At 43.6% G+C, this 18,352-nt stretch overlaps 1 protein-coding gene across 3 annotated transcripts in view; it reads right to left on the bottom strand.

The window, feature by feature from the left end:
* The window catches only part of PHYHIPL (phytanoyl-CoA 2-hydroxylase interacting protein like), a 55,898-nt gene that overhangs the window by 28,365 nt on the left and 9,181 nt on the right, over positions 1–18,352 (bottom strand). Inside the window, exons 1-2 of one of the 3 annotated variants that reach the window (XM_069864377.1) lie at positions 6,383–6,387; positions 4,541–4,652 (exon numbers count right to left, since the gene is read on the bottom strand). The exons of 1 other annotated variant lie outside the window; for it this stretch is intronic. In XM_069864377.1, the coding sequence (XP_069720478.1) occupies positions 4,541–4,646 (106 nt within the window). In that variant the 5' untranslated portion in view covers positions 4,647–4,652; positions 6,383–6,387. Of the gene's footprint in view, positions 1–4,540; positions 4,749–6,382; positions 6,388–18,352 lie in introns of those variants that run through there. One more of the 3 variants, XM_069864378.1, reaches the window with a different exon arrangement.

Raw genomic sequence — 18,352 nt, 5'->3', positions numbered from 1 at the left:
TTCTGTGTACAGGGCCAAAATTTCATCATTTCCTAGTTTTGAATGCTTAATTCGGTAATCTGAATAACATATCATAAGTCTGCAATTTATTAAGTCTTTTACAAAATAGCAACGAAAAGAAAAATGATTAAAAACGTACCTGTGGCTTCATATCAATTCTTATATGGGTAACCTGCAGTTCTGGAACATTTAGGAACACAGCAGCTGGCACAGATGTAAGTATTTGAGCTAATGGGCTAGCCCCGAACTGTACCAAACTGCAATTCTTCACATCGATAAGTAATGGAAATGAACGTCAAGCTTTGCCAGTGGATTTTAGACCTTTTTGCTGGCAAATGAACAAGGACAATTTAGTATCCTGGGGTTATGTGTGGCTTTGGAAGATGGCACATGCTGATACACACAGACCTTTCTCTAGCACACCAAAACATGGCCATTTGTGCCCCTTTCCTTGCACGTGAACAAGAACCCCTGCTTGTCCTTCCCAGTCACACTTCAAAAATTTTGTTCTTCATTCCTAAGGCTGTTTTTTCAGTCCCAGTGTCTTTGTTCCCCAAGTCCTAGTTCCATTCCTTTACTCCTAACCTCTCGGGTCCAAACTGACCAGTTCCCCCCTCCATATTCTTGTATTTTCCATCTTCTCTTTGCAGGTGTGTCTCCAAGTTTGCTCTTCACAGGTTCCCAATTCTCATTTCATCCTTATGCATCCAATCTATCTCATCTGTGTAAGCACCCTCTCATCTTTTTTGCCAGTTTTACTTCCCTAGGCACCCTGCCTGAAGCTGGATTACCTCCCTCGCTCCTTCATCTTCTTTCCTATACTTAGCCAGGGTCATTTTGCCCACTTCTGCCTTCCCATTTAATCTAATCCCCATAAACATCTCCAGCTTCTAAGTCTTTCCTATTCCTCCACCCTTGACCAGCCACTGTTTCAAACTCTATTACTGCCAAGCCCATGTTCCTCCTGGGACAGTTTTCTTGCCCCTTGCGCCAGTCTACATCTGCCAAGCTCCAACATCTTTGTTGAAGGTTTGTTGCTCCACTCGTCTCCTTTCTGTGTTTCGATAGGCCGCTTCTGCTTTCCAGCTGTCTATGCCAACTGGAAGAGCATGGAAAGCAGATGAGACAGCGTCACTGCTCTCACTGTGGCAAGACCCCAGCAGTCAAAGTGCAATATCTGTAGGGGGAGTGCTGCACAACCACAATGTGGAGCTTCAGGAAAATCAGCTGCTAAAATCCAAGACTATTGTACCAAACCGATGAAAAGCAAAGGTTTTGTTCAAAGGGTTATGATTTTGTGAAATTAAATATATTTTCATAAAATTGGGCTGCTCGTAACACAAAGGGCATCCAGCTACTAAAGGTTCACTCCCCAAGAAGAATTAATACAATGTTTTTAAAAAGGTCAGCAGAATTTTTAGCACAGATTAAAAATTCTTTCCTGACCTAAGTTTACAGAAGTGTGGCTGCAATGTTCAAATACAGCAAAAGAAATAACAAATGATCCGCCTTCTTCCTTACACAGAGTTCAGCAGAGTTCTAAGGAACTACGTGTTAAAACACTGCAAGAGACTCATACTAAATACTACCAGTAAACACAACTGAAATAATAAGAAACTATAACGCAAGATGCATTTGCAAATAAAAGAGAATTCCGAACATAAAAGCTGATAATTGGATTTATAATGGTGCATTCATTTTAAAATAATCTAACCGGGTGTTTTTAATAATAAAAAAATAAACCTCTGAAGTGCATGCATTTGTTTTCTTTGTATCTGACATTTTAAAGTTTTCTAAATGGTCTTGATTCATTAAAATAGACGATGATTCTTGAAAAATGTGGGAAAAAAAATAAAAAAAATATATGAATCGTTTTTATATTATTAATTGCTCAGTCCAAGTCCAGGATTTCTGGCTCTATGTATACCTCCACAGGAGGTATAACCCAGTTTTCTGAATACAAAATGTTTCAATATAAATTCCCTTATCTTAGAAAACATGAAAAATGTTTTATCTACATAAATATTCCACTATTTCTTATGTTTATACTGCAGCATTGCCTGGAATTCCAAATTAAGTGTGCTGCAGAATTTATTATAGTTGGATACAGAATGTTAAAATTTCATAGGTTGTCTTTACAGTTACTACAGCTTAGAGATCAAGGACATTTTCAAAATGTGAAAACCTATCACGTTTTTAATTCACTATGGGTAAAACATTGATATTTATCACAAAACTTTGATCAACCTCAATGATGTCAACCTACCAACTTAAGAACCATATCTTTTACAAAATAGATAAATAAAATAAATTTTAAGTATTTACAATATAAATGCACTAACTAAATCCATGTACACAATTAGGGACCTAAATGTGTTGCATATACATTTGCATGCTTACCTAGAAAGATTAATGCCCTAACCTTTGCTTGCTGGTTTTTACGCTCCCATTAAAACAAGCTTTTTGATACATAACTGCCACCTGTAGGAAATGCTGAAGTATGCTCAAGTGCAGTCTTGTGCCAAATTAGGCACCGAGTTGCATATTTTTTCATGCCCAATATAGGTGCCTCCTTCAGAAATTCAATGTGTATTGTAGGAAGCAATGACCCTGTATGATAGTGGCTTACTTGATGAATATTAGATTGTAAAGCCAGATCTACAGGAAAGTTGTTGTTTTCCAGTGAAGCCTACTCAAAAGGTAATTAAAATTAAAAATACTACATTTTTTCCATTTGTTTGTATGACACTATTCCATGGAAATTGAGGAGTTCTTAACTACAATTATGTTGACCCAAATAGAGTCTGCAGTCATTAACATGGAGTACTTCACTACAATTAACTGGAACAGACAAAAATAAAGGATTGTATAATTTATCTATTTTCATTTTTCTCTAGCATTAATTAAAAGGTACATGAAAATGTGTTTTAACAAAAAGACAGTTTAGTTTTCATTACCACAAACACAGATCATTTTCTTCAGGCAGAGAGTCAGGTATGAGTGGATGGAAGTGCATATTATGTCTTAATTCAAACATTAAAAAGATTCAAAGAATTTCTAATGCAGCTGTAAAAATAATTACTGAAAAAACTTTTCAATGCCTTGTCATTTGATTGAATATTTCAAGAAAAATGAAGAGCCTACAAAGATCCAGCATTTGAAATACTAAATAAAAAAAATGAAGTATTTAATCACAACTAATTTGTAAGAAAATAACTGAGAAAGCTGGGTTGACACTTTCTGTAGCCATCACCTATATGAGTTATGACTCCCAAATAGCCTCACAACAAGGAAATAGTTTCATTAATTCACCTGTGCCATTCACTGACAGGGTTATTGCCATTCCTCAGAGTATTTACAGTGCACCATATATTCCACACCCAAGGACCATTTTGCATCAACAAATGAGAAGTTATTTTTGATAATTTGATCTCAAATGAGAAGATAAGGACAATCTGGCCTATAAACACAAATTATACGGCCGCTCCACAGGAAAATATTTATCTATTGCTTGACAGTTGCTCTCTTCTGCTCTGCCAGTCACAGTTCTGCACAAACATTCCTCTTCCACCACCGTCAGCTTTCAGCGCTGTTTTACGCACGAACATTGATTTTGGCGTCCCACCAGCTTACATTCACCTGCTTGCTTCGACGCAGGTGATCTATCATACCTGCACCCGCGCTCTAAACCCTGAACTTCATTGGTTTGACAGTCCAGCTGTGCCTCATAAGGAAAAGGGCTGCCTCTTCCTCACAGGGCACACAGGGCAAGGGCTGCATCTTCCTCACAGGGCAAGGGCTGCCCCCTCCTCACAGGGCAAGGGCTGCCCCTTCCTCTCAGGGCAATGGATGCCCCTTCCTCACAGGGCAGGAGCTGCCCCCTCCTCACAAGGCAAGGGCTGTCCCTTTCCCCCTGGCCACGGGCTGCCTGTCCCTGTCCCTTGCCCCCCGGTCTCGGCCCCCCCCGCAGGACCCGACCCAGCGGGCCCCGCCGCGCCGCTGTCCGCGGTGCTGAACCCCCGGCCGCGCCCCCGAGCCCCGCTCGCCGCCTTTATCCGCCCGCACGAGCCGCCGGCAACAAGTTTCGCCCTCAGCCCGCGCCGTCCGGCAGTTTCCCCCGTGCCTTTCGAGCCCGGGAGCAATACAAAGGAGTTCGGGGATCGCCGATAAACAACCCCCCCCCCGGCAGGGCCACGGCTCCGTCCCCAGCGCCTGGCTCCGCAGCGCCTCGCCGCCTCCCCCGGCGTCCGTGCCCGGCAGGGGCAGGGCTGCGCCGCGGCAGCGCCGGCTCGGGAGCGGCGGGTTTCCCTCCCTTCCCTCCAGCAAGGTGCAACCGCCTCTTTTTATTTTTTTTTCGGTCTTTTGTTCTCAACGGCGAGAGGAGGGTGGCGGCGGCGGGAGGGGTGGGCAACGCTCGCACCTACAAACACACGGGGTGTGGGGTGGGGTGGGGGATAACAAAGGACCGCACGCCGCGCGGATTAACGTGCACGGAGCATCCGCGAGGGCAGCGGATTAGCCGCGCCGAGCCCGGACTCACCGTCCCTGTCGCAGAGCTGGATGGCCTCCAGGCTGAGGTTCTTGATCACCTCCTCGCAGGGGCTGGCGGGGCTGCTCACCGGGGGCGCCAGGCGCGGAGCCTCCATCGCGCCTGCCGTGCCTCGGGTGCGGAGCCGCGGGGCAGCGCTTCCCGGCGCCGCCTGGGCTCGGCGGGGGCGGGCGGGCAGCGGGTTTGTCACCGCAGCGAGGCGGGGACCGGGCGGGGGGGGGGGGCTGCGGGGGGGGGCGCGGCGGCGGAGAAGGCGCTCGCTGCGCGCTCCGCCGTTTAAAGGAGCCGCCGCGACTAAGGGCGGGCGGGCCGGCTCGGCTCCCTTCCCCCTCCCCTCCCCTCCTTATGTAACGTCGCCAACCGCCCGGCCCCTCCTCGCCCCACGTGGCCCCACGGCCCCTTCGCTCCGAGCCGCGAGGGCTGTGGGGGTTCCCCCCCCGCCCCAGCCTTTTCCTTAGCGTTCCCTCCACCGCTTTTCTCGCCTCTCTGGCGTTAAACTGAGAAGAAACGGCGGCAGGAGGTTAGGGAGGGCAGGGTGCGGGGTGAATCGTGTCTGGCTCCCTGCCCTGCACGCTTCCCTCCTGCTCTTTTGGTGGAAAAGGACACAGAACCCACAGTGCTGCTGCTATTCCTACCAATTCCTACCAATCCCTACCCATTCCTACCGAGCTGTTGTAAAAAGTAAGATTTGTTCTTTTCTTTATTTTATTTTTTATCTGTTTTCATTGAGAAACAAATCTGCCTCAGTTAACACCTTCAGGAACAAGAACGGGGCCAGACAAGGAGGGAAGTTAAATAAAGAGCAATGGAATGAGCTAGGCTTGTGGAGCATCAGTGGGTGTGAGAGCCCAGCTCCTCACAGGGTGGATGGAGGAGCTGCCTCCGGACATCGGGAGCACAGTACTTCCTCCAGTTTACAGGTCGAGTTTGGGATCAAGCTTGTGCTGGGATCACCAGTCTACAGATAGAATCATAGAATCACCAGGTTGGAAAAGACCCACTGGATCATCGAGTCCAACCATGCCAATCAAACACTAGACCATGCACCTCAGCACCTCATCCACCTGTGCCTTAAACCCCTCCAGGGAAGGTGAATCAACCCCCTCCCTGGGCAGCCTCTGCCAGTGCCCAGTGACCCTTTCTGTGAAAATTTTTTCCTAACGTCCAGCCTAAACCTCCCCTGGTGGAGCTTGAGGCCATTCCCTCTCGTCCTGTCCCCTGTACCTTGGGAGAAGAGCCCAGCACCCTCCTCTCCACAACCTCCTTTCAGGTAGTTGTAGAGACCAATGAGGTCTCCCTTCAGCCTCCTCTTCTCCAGGCTAAACAACCCCAGCTCTCTCAGCTGCTCCTCATAAGGCCTGTTCTCCAGCCCCCTCACCAGCTTCGTTGCTCTTCTCTGGACTCGCTCCAGAGCCTCAACATCCTTCTTGTGGTGAGGGGCCCAGAACTGAACACAGAATTTGAGGAGCGGTCTCACCAGCGGTGGTCTCACATGTGGTTTTAGCCCGTTTCCTACTGCATGTCACAATAAGCATTGCTGGCACCTCTTTGTTGTTTCACCGAACTGAAACTGGCAGCGTTTGGCTGCCTATTTTGAGACCCCAGCGAAGGCTGCTTCGAGAAACACCAGTTCATTGCATGCTGACCCCTGACAAAGCTTGAGGCAGTGATGCATCCTGGCGTGCCATTGCATGTCAGCAAGTCCAGAGTACTCGTAAAGCTCCCATTTCCCACTTTGGAGTCCCAGGAGTCTCCCAGTCTCCTACCATTTCCTCGCTGATCTGGCGTGGTAGCGAGCTCCACACACAGCCAGATGTTTGTCACTCACGGGTGGCTGCCTGCTGGATTTTGGGATTATTATGTTCTTTGTGATGGTTTCTAGGGACCCTAATCTGAGGAAATGAGCTCTGGCATTACCTTTCAAATTCTGCTGCCTGGGAGAAAGGAACGGGTTTAAGGAGTTGTAACTCCTTCAGTACCTTCAAAGATCTGTAATGCAGCCTGGGGAGAAAACACAACACCGAGCACCCTTCCTGCAATGTCTCTTCGCCCTCTCCCTTCCTTGCTCATCTTCTATTTTTTCCTTCTCTTTGTCTCTCTGCTGTTTTTTCACCACAAAGGAAAATGAGCGCAGAGGGGTCAGACAGAGGAGAAATGGAATGAGTGGGAAGGAAACCTAAAGGAAAAGAAAATGAAAAGGAAGCAGTAACAAACAGGGAGGGAGAGTGTGAGTCAATGGGGAGGTGGGAAGGGAAAGGAATATATGAATGAATGTACAGACAGAATGAGGACAAATGTAGACTCTGAGAAGGAATAAATTAAAGTGGGTGAGGCTGCATTCATCAGGTTTTAATTTTGGCTCTGACAAGCATTCATTTCTTGTACAGAAGGAAAGCCTTTCTCCTTGATGCTGCAACCGTTCTTAGCACACAGTCATCTACGTAAGGCTGAAAAATTTCTTTCTCTGAAGACAGTGTATTTAGTCTCTCAGCCTTATGTTCCACATTCATTCCTTTCCACAATGTGGCAGACACTTCAGCAGCTCACACAATTTTGTTACTTCTTTGATACAACATTATATAAAGTCAATTTGAAGCAGACCCTGTTCTTGAATACTGATAGATTTTCCATTTTGTTCTCTCTGCCTCTATTTTATACACCTTTCTGTCCTCTGCTTTCTATGCAACTAAAATCAGATTTTTAAGAACGGATGAATTTTGCATAGCCTTTTGAAAACAGACAGCTTTGGAGGTGGTTCCCATTCCTCCAAGGCCTCTCATTTCTCAGCTGCCTTTTAGCAGTAACCCCTGGCTGAGCTATATCTATTTATCTCCCCACACCATTACAATTTTTTTCTTTGGAAGAAAAGACTGGTTAGTCTACAAATACTGGCAGACTTCAGTGGAAGACTAGATCAGAGAAGCCTTTTTCACAGCTCTGCTTTTCTGAAGCATGAAACAAGCTGGACCTGCCGGAGACAGCATTTTGCAGAGTCACAACTCAGACTTCATACTTGCTTCAGCCATTCGCTATTCCCATCACCTGGGCCGGGTCTCACCATTTTTTAAAGCTCAAATTACACCCAGATGTGATTCCATCATACAATCATTCTGTGCAGTGAATTTAGTCCTAGGTATTTCAGTCTCAAGGCACATGATACTCTCTGGGTGCCATTCTTACCTTAAAGAACCGTACTCGGCTTGTCTTAACAAGGAATAGCTTTGTCTGAGGCACAAGTTATGTTTGTGCTAAAGGATGACAGAATCTCAGCGTGTAATCAGAAAGTTTATTCTGTGACGGATTATCCCTGACAGTGTTTAGCCAAAAATGTCACATATCACAAATATGGGTCAACATTATATAACGGGAAGTCTGCCAATGGCATCACAACATTGGAGACAGCACTGTGTCGTGAATTTAGAAGTGCAAAAGCTCGCAAAGAATTTGCCACAACAGCAACCTTCAGTGCTTTCAACATTAAACACAGTATTACCAATTTCTGTAGTTCAACAAGAGTGGGTCTGTTGTTACTGCAACCTCACATAAGGAGAGAGAAGCAGCGTTTTCTAGCGTGACACATGTACCAGGAAATGTGAGCTGTGCCACACACCTCTAGCCTGGATAGGTTCAGCAGTGCCTTAGCCTGGCATGCACAGTCCCCCAGGCAGCTCACCAAGATCTTTCTGCAGGGCTATTGCTCTACAGCAGACAGGCAGAGAGGCAGGCAGCCAGCCAGAGACGTGTGTGGCTTCTTTCCTAAATACCACAACCTCATCCAAGGCATGAAAATGAGAGGAAAAGGTGCTGTCTGCTCCTCTCCTCTCCTCTCCGCAAATCATCCCACATACCATTACAAAGTTCTGTCCTGCTTGCCACTCCATTTCAGAAAAACTGTTCCACAGTGGCAGCAGAATCCAGCACAGACCTGTAAGGCAACTGCATTCTTCCTATTTGAAAACACTTTTGTATTTCACACTAGCAGGTTTTTATTTGCAAGTTATAAAAGAAACCTCCTTTCTCAGACTTCAGCAAGACTCAGAGTTCCAGCTCTTCCTTCCCACTTGGGAACAAAAAAAGACTTGTGTTACTGCTCAGTGGACTGTGCAAGCAGAAGGCAGAAAGGCTACAGACATAGTTTTCAGTAAAGAACAACAAGGGAGGAAATAAAGGCCACCTTTTTGGTCGGATTTTTTTTTTCCTATTAATATGTCACTTTTGAGGAGAAAAGCAAAATATTAAGACACAGAAAATGGAAGGGTCAAAACCTATATCCAGAATTTTGACTCAGTCCTAAAAGGAACACTGAATAAGCTTAGCAACTGACTCCTGAAGTTTCATGGAGAAAAAATGCTTTGCAATTCCACAGTCATTGTTTGTCTTTAGCGGACATGTCACTGTTTCAAGCATGCGGAGGAACATACTTGCAAAGGACTGTGTGCAAGATATTTTTGAAATACCATAGAAGAGAAGTAAAATCCACACACTGCTAACAGAAAGAAAAAAAAAAAGGTTTAAGACTCTAAGTGAAAGCTGTGACTATGTACAGTTAACGCACAGTGTGACACAGCTTCCTTTTCTACACAGAGACAGACATTGATGTATGACAATTTAGAGCACTAGGCATGGTATCTCACTGGGAACCTATTTATTTTTTCTCAGCTAGCAGAGCAAGAATCTCCTCGAATGCTCAGACAAGGAGGATGATGGCACAGGACCCCCTTTTTTCTATAGGAAAATTCCAGGCAGAGCAGCAGTGCTTAGTCTTAGCTCTGGAGTGAGTCTCTCTGCCTCTTTCTCTCACGCTTAGCAAAGGTAATGACTGCAGCCAAGCTCTCTGATGCCAAGTTCAGCAGTCAGGCTGCAGCTCTCTTGGAAAGGGGTCTGTCTGCTGCTTTCTGCTTTGATGTTGCTTGTGATGCTGGGAAGCCCTCACTGTTTCTGGGAACTCTCCAGTGAGATGCATGCAGTAGTTCATATATCTCAAAATGTCTCTCCTTCTCCGTTAGGAAAATTTCATTTCAGCAATTGCATTCAATTCATGCATTCAGGCTTTTCTTGCAAGGCCATAAACCATACTTTAAAATGTCAAAGATACAATTCTGAGGTAATCTTTGGCTTCTGGTGCCAGGGGGGCTATTAATCAATCTGCAGTGTTTTGTATAGCATGATGTAAAAATGGCTTCTATACAGGGAAAAGCTAGAGTACTACTCAGACAAAAAACCAATCAGTCTGTGAAAAAGGCAACCAAGGGGATATGTGACAGAGATTCACTAATGCACACGTAGCACAAACGGGTTAGACAAAGTCTGACTGCTGGGTTTCACAGTACAAGAGTTAGAGGGTGTCAAATGCAGTTAATAGCAACCAGCTTCAAAACAAACAGAAGGAGGTGGTACTTCATGCAACCGGTGTTAGATTTATAAGGCCAAAGGATAGTAGCAATACTAAAAGTTTGCATTGGTTCAAAGAGAGGCTGGAAATGTTCATGGAAAAGAAATTCTCCAGAGTTACTAAACCCACAAATGATTCGGAGTCCCGAATCTGAAAGTTATTAGAGTCTGGGGAAGAGATACGAAGACTGTTATATGTTCTTGTCTTCATATTCTGTAAATATCCATTTTCAGCCACTGCTAAAGAGACTATACTGGGCTAGGTGGGTCTTTGGTCTGACCCAGAAGAATCAAGGAAATGTGCCCTCATGTCTAAGACTTTATTCCTTCCATCACTACATCGTCCTCATTCACAATGAACACTTCGGAGTGTGGAGCCCTCCAACTGTATCCTCTGGGTGTGCAACTCCCAACCTTCTTTGAGCAATGTAAACAACGTTCCACTCAAATAAACAGAAAGGTATCAAGCAAATCATCCTTTTCTCAATGCTCTTTATACTGCTGCTTTCCAAATATCAGTTTTCTGATCAGCTTTATGAAGCCTGAATAAGCATTTAAGAAAGACAAATTCTTTCTTAAACAAAAATAATGTATTCATAGCTTCATAAAATTTATTTGTTGCCTAATGGGCACAAAGTACTGTTAACGCTTAGTATTATCATTTCTTAATTTGCTTTTCTTTTAAGTTTAGCCTCATTTTGTTAGATCCATAGTACCCCTAGAGAACAGCTAGAACCTTCTGTATTTTGTCTCCTCTGTGCTGTTAGTCATTCTTCTTGCTTTAGTATAATTTTCACATTTGATTAGTGCTTTATCCTCCAGACATTGGATCATATCTTGACCTTTGAAAGATAATACCTGCTGCTTCTCCTTGACAGTGCTGACTGCTATTCAGATTGGCTTTTCACCTATAGTTCTCTGGCCAGCCTGTGATACGTTGTAATGAACGTTATAGAATCATAGAATAGTTTGAGTTGGAAGGGACCTTAAAGATCATCTAGTTCCAACCTCCCTGCCATGGGCAGGGATACCTCCTACTGGATCAGGTTACCCAAGGCCCCATCATCCAACCTGGCCTTCAACACCTCCAGGGATGGGGCAGCCACAGCTTCCCTGGGCAACCTGTTCCAGTGTCTCACCACCCTCATGCTGAAGAAATTCTTCCTTATGTCTAGTCTCAATCTGCCCCTCCTCAGTTTATACTCATTGCCCCTCATCCTATCACTACGAGCCTTTGTAAACAGTCCCCAGATTTCTCATAGGCCCCCTTCAGGTACAAATTTTAGCCCAAGCTGACTTGTTTTGGTAAGTTCCTTAAGATATTACGTGGCAAAGCATCAAATGCATTTGTCAAGTCTTGTACTCTACTAATCTGCTGGGTTCATCTTGAGAAGTAGTGCAGAGATAGATGTCCTAATTTGTTTGGCTTAGTTTACTGTAGTACACCTATGTCACATCTGGGTCTCATTATAATGCTTACCTCCTTATAAATACATTTTCCCATACTGTTTTAATATTTAAACTATTTCAATTTGGAGCCATGCCCATAAGACAATAGTTTCCATAGTTACTCTTAATTTAATTTTTAAAGACTTGTGACATGCTGACACTTTATTAGTCTCCTGATACTTCCTCAATTCTCTGTGGTATTTTTTTTAGCAACTAGTTGTTCCATCAGTTCTATAAATACCCCAAGGGACACCTCAGACACATTTGCTTAAGTGATGATATTTTGTTATGCATTTCTTAGTTAATTTTTCCAGGCAGTTCACAATTACATCAATGATTTCTTAACCAAGCCATTATTCAAAGTTTAATCCCCTTCCCAATAAACTTTGTGGCAGAAGTCCAATTAGTTTTAGTGGGAATAAGAACTGGTCTCAGAATTTATCCCCATATTACAAATTAATTACAATTAATATTTTCTTGGTTAAGTCATTCTGCATTATTGTGCCTTCAGGACTTGTAACGCAGTCTCTTCATATTATCTTTAACCTCTTGGCAACTGTTTCAGTGTATCCTCACGCTGTCCCTGTTTTTCTCATGTGCACTAAACTTGGAATATAAAAGCCTGTTTTGGTGGCCCTCCAGTTTTCTGTTTCCAGTGCAGTTCATATTTTACTTCTACTTGCTTAAGTAGCCCACAGTGACCCATTCTCTCTTCAGTGCATCCCATTTTCATTGGATCAAGACACGCTTCTGCTGGCTTTCCATTACAGTATCTCCTAGAGTCTTTCCCACTGCCCTTCCTTTTTACGCAAAGGCTTTTCTTAAACTCTTTCAACTGATCCTGTACATTAGATTTTCTCATAATACTACATCCTTCCATTGGATGACTTCAAAACTCTTCAAAGACAGCCGCAAAGGAAGTACAGTTCAGTAATATGTAAAGTTAATTAAGAAAGTCTAAGTGCCTAGTTCCTCAAAATCGCCTAATGATCTAGTTTTCTTGTAACTAGATCCTCAAAATCGTCTAATGATCTAGTTTCTTGTAACTATAGAGATTTTAGCTTTTCGTATAAGCACAGAAGATAGTCATTCTAGCTTAATGTTGCTTCCCGCCAGCTGTTTTCCCATCAAGATCTGCCATGACTGAGGTGACATGGCAAGACAGAAAAGACACCATTGTCTATCCCCCACTTCTGCTGTGAAAACAGCTGATTACCTGCTACAGAAACAGAATGAAAAATTATGTTAAATGAATGAGAGGAAGAACACCCAAACATTCCTTCTCCTTGGCTTAGAGCCTGGATGTGTAGTAAGACTAGTCTTAAATCTCACTCACTTGATTCAGTCACTTACTACAAGCTTTTATACTATCTTGCAGATCTATGATTGCTTAAATATGTGATCCATTATTAGAATTTCACAAGGGAATACTTAAGAAACAACAATTAGCAGCTATGTTTAGTGTGTTTTTGCTCTGTTAGGAATGGATGCTCACTTAGCATCCAGGCGCAGGCAGATTAGATAAAGAATACACAAGCAGAAAATAAAGTGACCATTAATTTACAGCACTGTTTCGTTAATATAATAACATCCATAAGCACTTTAATTAAATCATGTTGTCCTCTGCACGACATCCTGTCACCGTTACTTATGTTCTGAATATATGATAGCTCTGCAGCATGTTATTTTTTGATATTATAGCAATTCTTACTATTTCCAGCTGCTGTACATATGCAGTGCCCTGAAGAGCTTAAAGTCAAATGGAGGAATTGTGGCATTCTGGGGACCCTGAAAATCATAGAACTGACTCCAAAATCTTTGTGTGACTGATTCACTGCTCCTGGTTCTTAAACCAATCTGCGCGGGAGGATAGTTGCAAAGGCCACCACTAGCCTTAAGAAGCTTATTTGCCTTAGGATCTCTCCACAGCCATGGGGAGCAGCAAAATCCTCAGCAGAGTGTCTGAATGGGTGTTCATTCTAGGTACTCTGGGTTGCCCCAGAGGAAAAGCTTTCTTTTGATTCTTCAAGAAGCTGGGGGACAAAAGCATCCAGGAGCTAAATCTAGTCTTTGTGGATGCCCCATAAATTATTCTCATATGTGTTTGCAACAGCTGTTGTTGATAATCTGCATTATATTGTGAAGTAAGTAATGAGAACAGCAAGCAAATATGGCCAAACTCTCTCTCCTATGCTAATACTAGCTCCTTACCTCCTTGTTGAAAGTTCAAGGGGCTTAATCTACCCGACACGCTCACAGGGACAGTGCTGGCTGCAAAGCAGAACAAGTAGTCATTTATTCAGGCACAGCTGTTGCCTAATGATAGAAGGCTGACAGTGGCTCCTGTGTGATGGAATGTGGGTCTGTTTTCAGGCTTGTCTGATCACTGCTTATCTGTGACCTGCTGAACTCTCATCAAACAGCTATCATCTATAGATTCTTTTTCTCTAATTTCCTCTTTTTCTTTTCATGTTAACTGCTAACTTGATATCCTACATGAGCTTTTTTTAGCAAATTTACTAGTTACTTTTCTATTTTTTTCACCTTAATACCAGTATTTTTCTTCATAATTCTCTATGTTCTTATTTTTCTCCATTTTTAGTCTAATCTTATCTACTCCCATCTGTCTCAATGGCAGCTTCTGATTAATATCTCTCCGCATACATTCAATTTAGCCACTGACAATACTTTTCTAGATTTGACCACGTGACATCTACCTCGTCATTTCTGGGGCAGGGAGGGGAAATGAGGTAGAGAATAGCAAAAAAGTAAAAAAGTGCTTTTCATGTTGAAGCATATTTAGTGAAATTCAATTTTCTGGTGTCTTGTCCTTAGCATAACTATATACTGTAGCTAGACAAGAAAGCTACCTTCATGTATTTTTTCAGTCTTGTGACGTATTCCTTGTCATGCTGTGCAAATATGAATTTGTCCATATAAGTGACAGAAAAGTTTTATAATAACAGACCCAGCAGAACAAGAGAAGTAATTGTATGAGGTGGAGCTACACCAATTTTTGCACTTAAAATGCTGGTCACTTACATCAGACTGACTATTTTGCGTGGGCAATAACTATGCTGCTACAGTTTATTTCCTTAACTTCTTAGAATTATCACTACCCTTTTAAACATATTTTATAGCTGTAGCTCCATCAAATTAGTTTAGATGTTACACCAGCCTAATTAAACACACATCTACACTGATATAGCTAACGTTATACAAAAACTGAGCAGAAAACCCTCTTAATTTCTGTGTACCACTAAACAGCTACTGCCAGGAATGAATTAGCCTTGGGATTAAGACATTACTGAAACTGGTACATATTTTTGGAGCAGAGCCAAATGTTAATTTATAGTAAAAACTCTAGAAACTTATTACTATATGTTTGTTTACATTTGTTAAATTTATTCAAGCAAAGTCATTCAGGAAAAGTAGATATGGCACAGAGTGAACCTAAGGAGAGATGGAAAACTGAAATTCTTTAGCACCAACAAAGGACTATTCGCATTTGCCTAATAGTGCAGTAGAAATGAGTACCAGTATCAGGTCTGAGCAAAAATACTCTGTGCCCACTTTTTTATCATCTACCCCATGGTTTTGTTCTTTCTTGAAGTTGAGTAATATATCACAATAAACTAGCGGGAGCAAATGAAGTATAAATCAACTAAGTCCGAGGGTTAATGAGATTAGCCATAATCAGACCTATAGGCTATCTATAGCCTGACCACTAAGTCTTATGCCCTCAGGAGTTAATAACAGAGCTATCACAAATACCAAAAATGCACGTGACCAGCTTCTGCTTGAATTGCAAGCAAACCTTCCTGCTTCCACCACAGAAGCAGTGATGTCTGTTAAAAATGTGACAGCAAATTACTCAGGGAGGAAACACAGAAAGCTGCTCCAGGATGTTTTCAAGGTTTCTTCCCATGCTTAAGGGGGGGATAAGGGATGTTTACTGCCAAATGAGATACATGTTGGGAAGTCCAGCTGTGAAAGGTCCCCTAACTCCTCTCTCCAGGTAGTTCAAAACTACCTTCTTAATTAAAACTTGCAAAAAATTATTAAAAAAAATGTACAATGAATGTCATGGCTAGTGTGGCAAAACCCAAGCTATCTGGGATCTTGATTTTATTTTATTGCACAGTGCTTCAGCATTTGAAGCTGTGCCATCTAGATCTTTTGAGATCAGTTGTTATCGGTAAGAATTCTCAGATAGCAGGCAGCTTGGGCAAAGGGGCTCACTCCCAATGTGTGGTTCTTGGGTTGCAGAGGGCAAATGCCTGGGAGGTGCCAGGAGTGTCAATACAGAAATAGGAGCAAGCAGTGGGATTAGACTACAGTTTGCTTGGGGTTTTCAGCACTCAGTAAAGTGGCTGCCTAACAGGACTGTCTAAGTGGAAATATTATGCAAGCTTTATGCAAACTGTGAATTCATCTTGGAGTAAAACCGTCTTTCTGTATCTTGCTGGTAAAAACACATTAAGGACAAATATATTCTGACTGAAATAGATCATGCAACCAGTTTTAGAGAGAATGTATGGTCTTATCCCTATTTTCTCTTTTTGGATTTCTCCACCCTCTCTGGGGATGGTGGTCTGGACTCCTTATACTGTCAAACTCTCTCTGACCTCAACGGAAAATTGCTCATCTCAAAACACAGCTGATAGAGCAGCCAGCTGCCTCTCCTTCAGCGAGTTATTCCCAAAGTGAGGTTGCAATCCCATGTGCAGCTGCAAGGCAGACAACTGAGAGCAGAGTCAGTTCTCCAAACTATTATGTGATGGTTCCACGGACTGTGAGAGCAAAAGCTTTGCTACAATGATCGTGGGTATCTTTCATTGCTTTTAAATTGTTTTCTCCTCTCACTCCCCCCTGAACTAGCCATGGAGTCTCATTACTGCTTGATCCATCTGAACCCTAAGGCAAAGTTTTCAGCACTGGGCGCACTCCTGCCAAGAGAGTTTTGTATGAATTATAAAGTCAGGGCATTCAAATAGTACATCAATTCCCTTCCCGCAGGCTGTCTTCATGAACGCTTATTCATCTTGAAATGATGGTACGCTAAGAAGTCACTTAAGCTCTTAATCTTCCCTGATCTCATGTCACAACTTCAAGAACAACCAAAAGGGAGAAGGAGAATGCTTGGAAAGCCATAAAACCAAAAATTGTAGTCAGAAACATTTGTGTTGCTGCAACTGCAGTTGAATAAAGAGATCATTCCCTGTGTAGATAAAGCATAACAGCATTTTCTGCTACAGAGCTCATAACAAACTTTGATTCAGTCCAACTTTTTTGTTATCAAAAGATTATTTCTGTGGTGTCCTCCTTGTTTTGGGAAAGTAGACAAGCAAATAGAAAGCCTCTCCGCATGCACCCTTCTGGAAACTGTAAAGGAAGCCACGTGAATAGCAAAGTGATATCCAGCATTGTTCCATTGTGGAAGGACTGTTGACTATTTATTACAAACACAATACCATTCTGACAAAGAATTCTTAAAAGTTATTTTTGTCTGCCATTACATTTTAGCAGTGTTGGTAGCCTTTATAAAGCACTCTGGTATTTCAAAGATAACATTACCACATGAATGCTATCTGTATGCTTCCAAAAAGGCTAAGCAACACATTTCTTACAGCCTCAAATCGTGTCTTCCAGGCCTGCTAGAGATTGAACGATTTCGCACGGGGGAGCAACTAAGTGCTAGTCACTTGTAATGTTCTACCTGCTAACTAAAGAGCAGACAAACACTGGCAGGCTGAGCTGGAGCTGCAGGCACACAACACTCGCTATGCCTCATTTCAGAAGCATAGCATTGCTTTCCTTTCTCTCATGCCCTCTGCCACACACCAGCAAGCAAACAGGCGCATGGGAGCAGCTGACCGCTTCTGGTGCCAAGGCACTGTATGTGGTGGATGTAATAGCCTGTGCTCGCCAGCATTTCTCAAAGAAGGGAGAAGGCAGTGTTCCTCTCAAGCCTTGCGTGAGAGCAGGGGAAGGAAAGGGGAAAGGAAGCCACTCTCTGTACTCTTTATCCTCCTGTGGGAGCTAAGCAGAGGAAGCCAGATTTGGGAGAGTAGATGAATATGAGACCATGGGAAGTCGTCCCCTTCCACACAACACAGCAATTCCAGGAATCCTGTCAGAGCCGCGATGCCAGCAAATGGTGCTGAGTTCACATAGTTTGGGAAAGTGGGCAAGAGAATCAGAATCACCAGGTTGGAAGAGACCCACTGGATCGAGTCCAACCACTCCTATCAAACACTAAACCGTGTCCCTCAGCACCTCGTCCACCCCTCCCTTAAACCCCTCCAGGGAAGGTGACTCAACCCCCTCCCTGGGCAGCCTCTGCCAGTGCCCAATGACCCTTTCTGTGAAAAATTTTTTCCTAACGTTCAGCCTAAGAAAGGCAGAGGAGCCCCTCCTGCACTCTGATGCTGAGTCTCCTTCTCTGGACATATACAAATTCATATTCGCTTGGATGCACTGCTGTGCAGCGTGCTCTGGGTGAACCTGCTTTAGCAGGGCATTGGACTAGATGACCTCCAGGGATCTCTTCCAACCCCTGCCTTTCTGTGATTCTCCCCTTTCTGGGGTTAGGACAGGCAGAGAAGTACGCAAACAGCAGAGGTGCTCTCAAAACCTCTTTGCCCTTTTTCTCCTTGAAGTGCTTTCTCCCGCTTGCTCTCTTTGCTTTCTGGGGGGTTCTGGGGAAGAAAGAGAAAAGGGAAAACCAACAAGGAGCGAGTATAAGTTGCCATGTCCCGACATGACACAGCACTGGTGCAGGGAGCAGCACGCACAGGCTGATCGTGCTCCTCTCCACGAGAGCAGACTAGGGACACACAGAGAAACTATAACTCTTAGAGGTGAGGAGATTTCAGCTTGACATGTACACCCCAACTGACCCCCTGCTCCCCATGCCGCACTAACACTGGGGTGGCAGGGGGCTGGTGGAGAGAATGGACT

The sequence above is a fragment of the Phaenicophaeus curvirostris genome, chromosome 9 (assembly GCF_032191515.1).
Source record: "Phaenicophaeus curvirostris isolate KB17595 chromosome 9, BPBGC_Pcur_1.0, whole genome shotgun sequence".
Lineage (NCBI taxonomy): Eukaryota > Metazoa > Chordata > Aves > Cuculiformes > Cuculidae > Phaenicophaeus > Phaenicophaeus curvirostris.
Note: the sequence above shows the minus strand (reverse complement) of the source record. Positions and strands in the feature narration are given on the sequence as shown.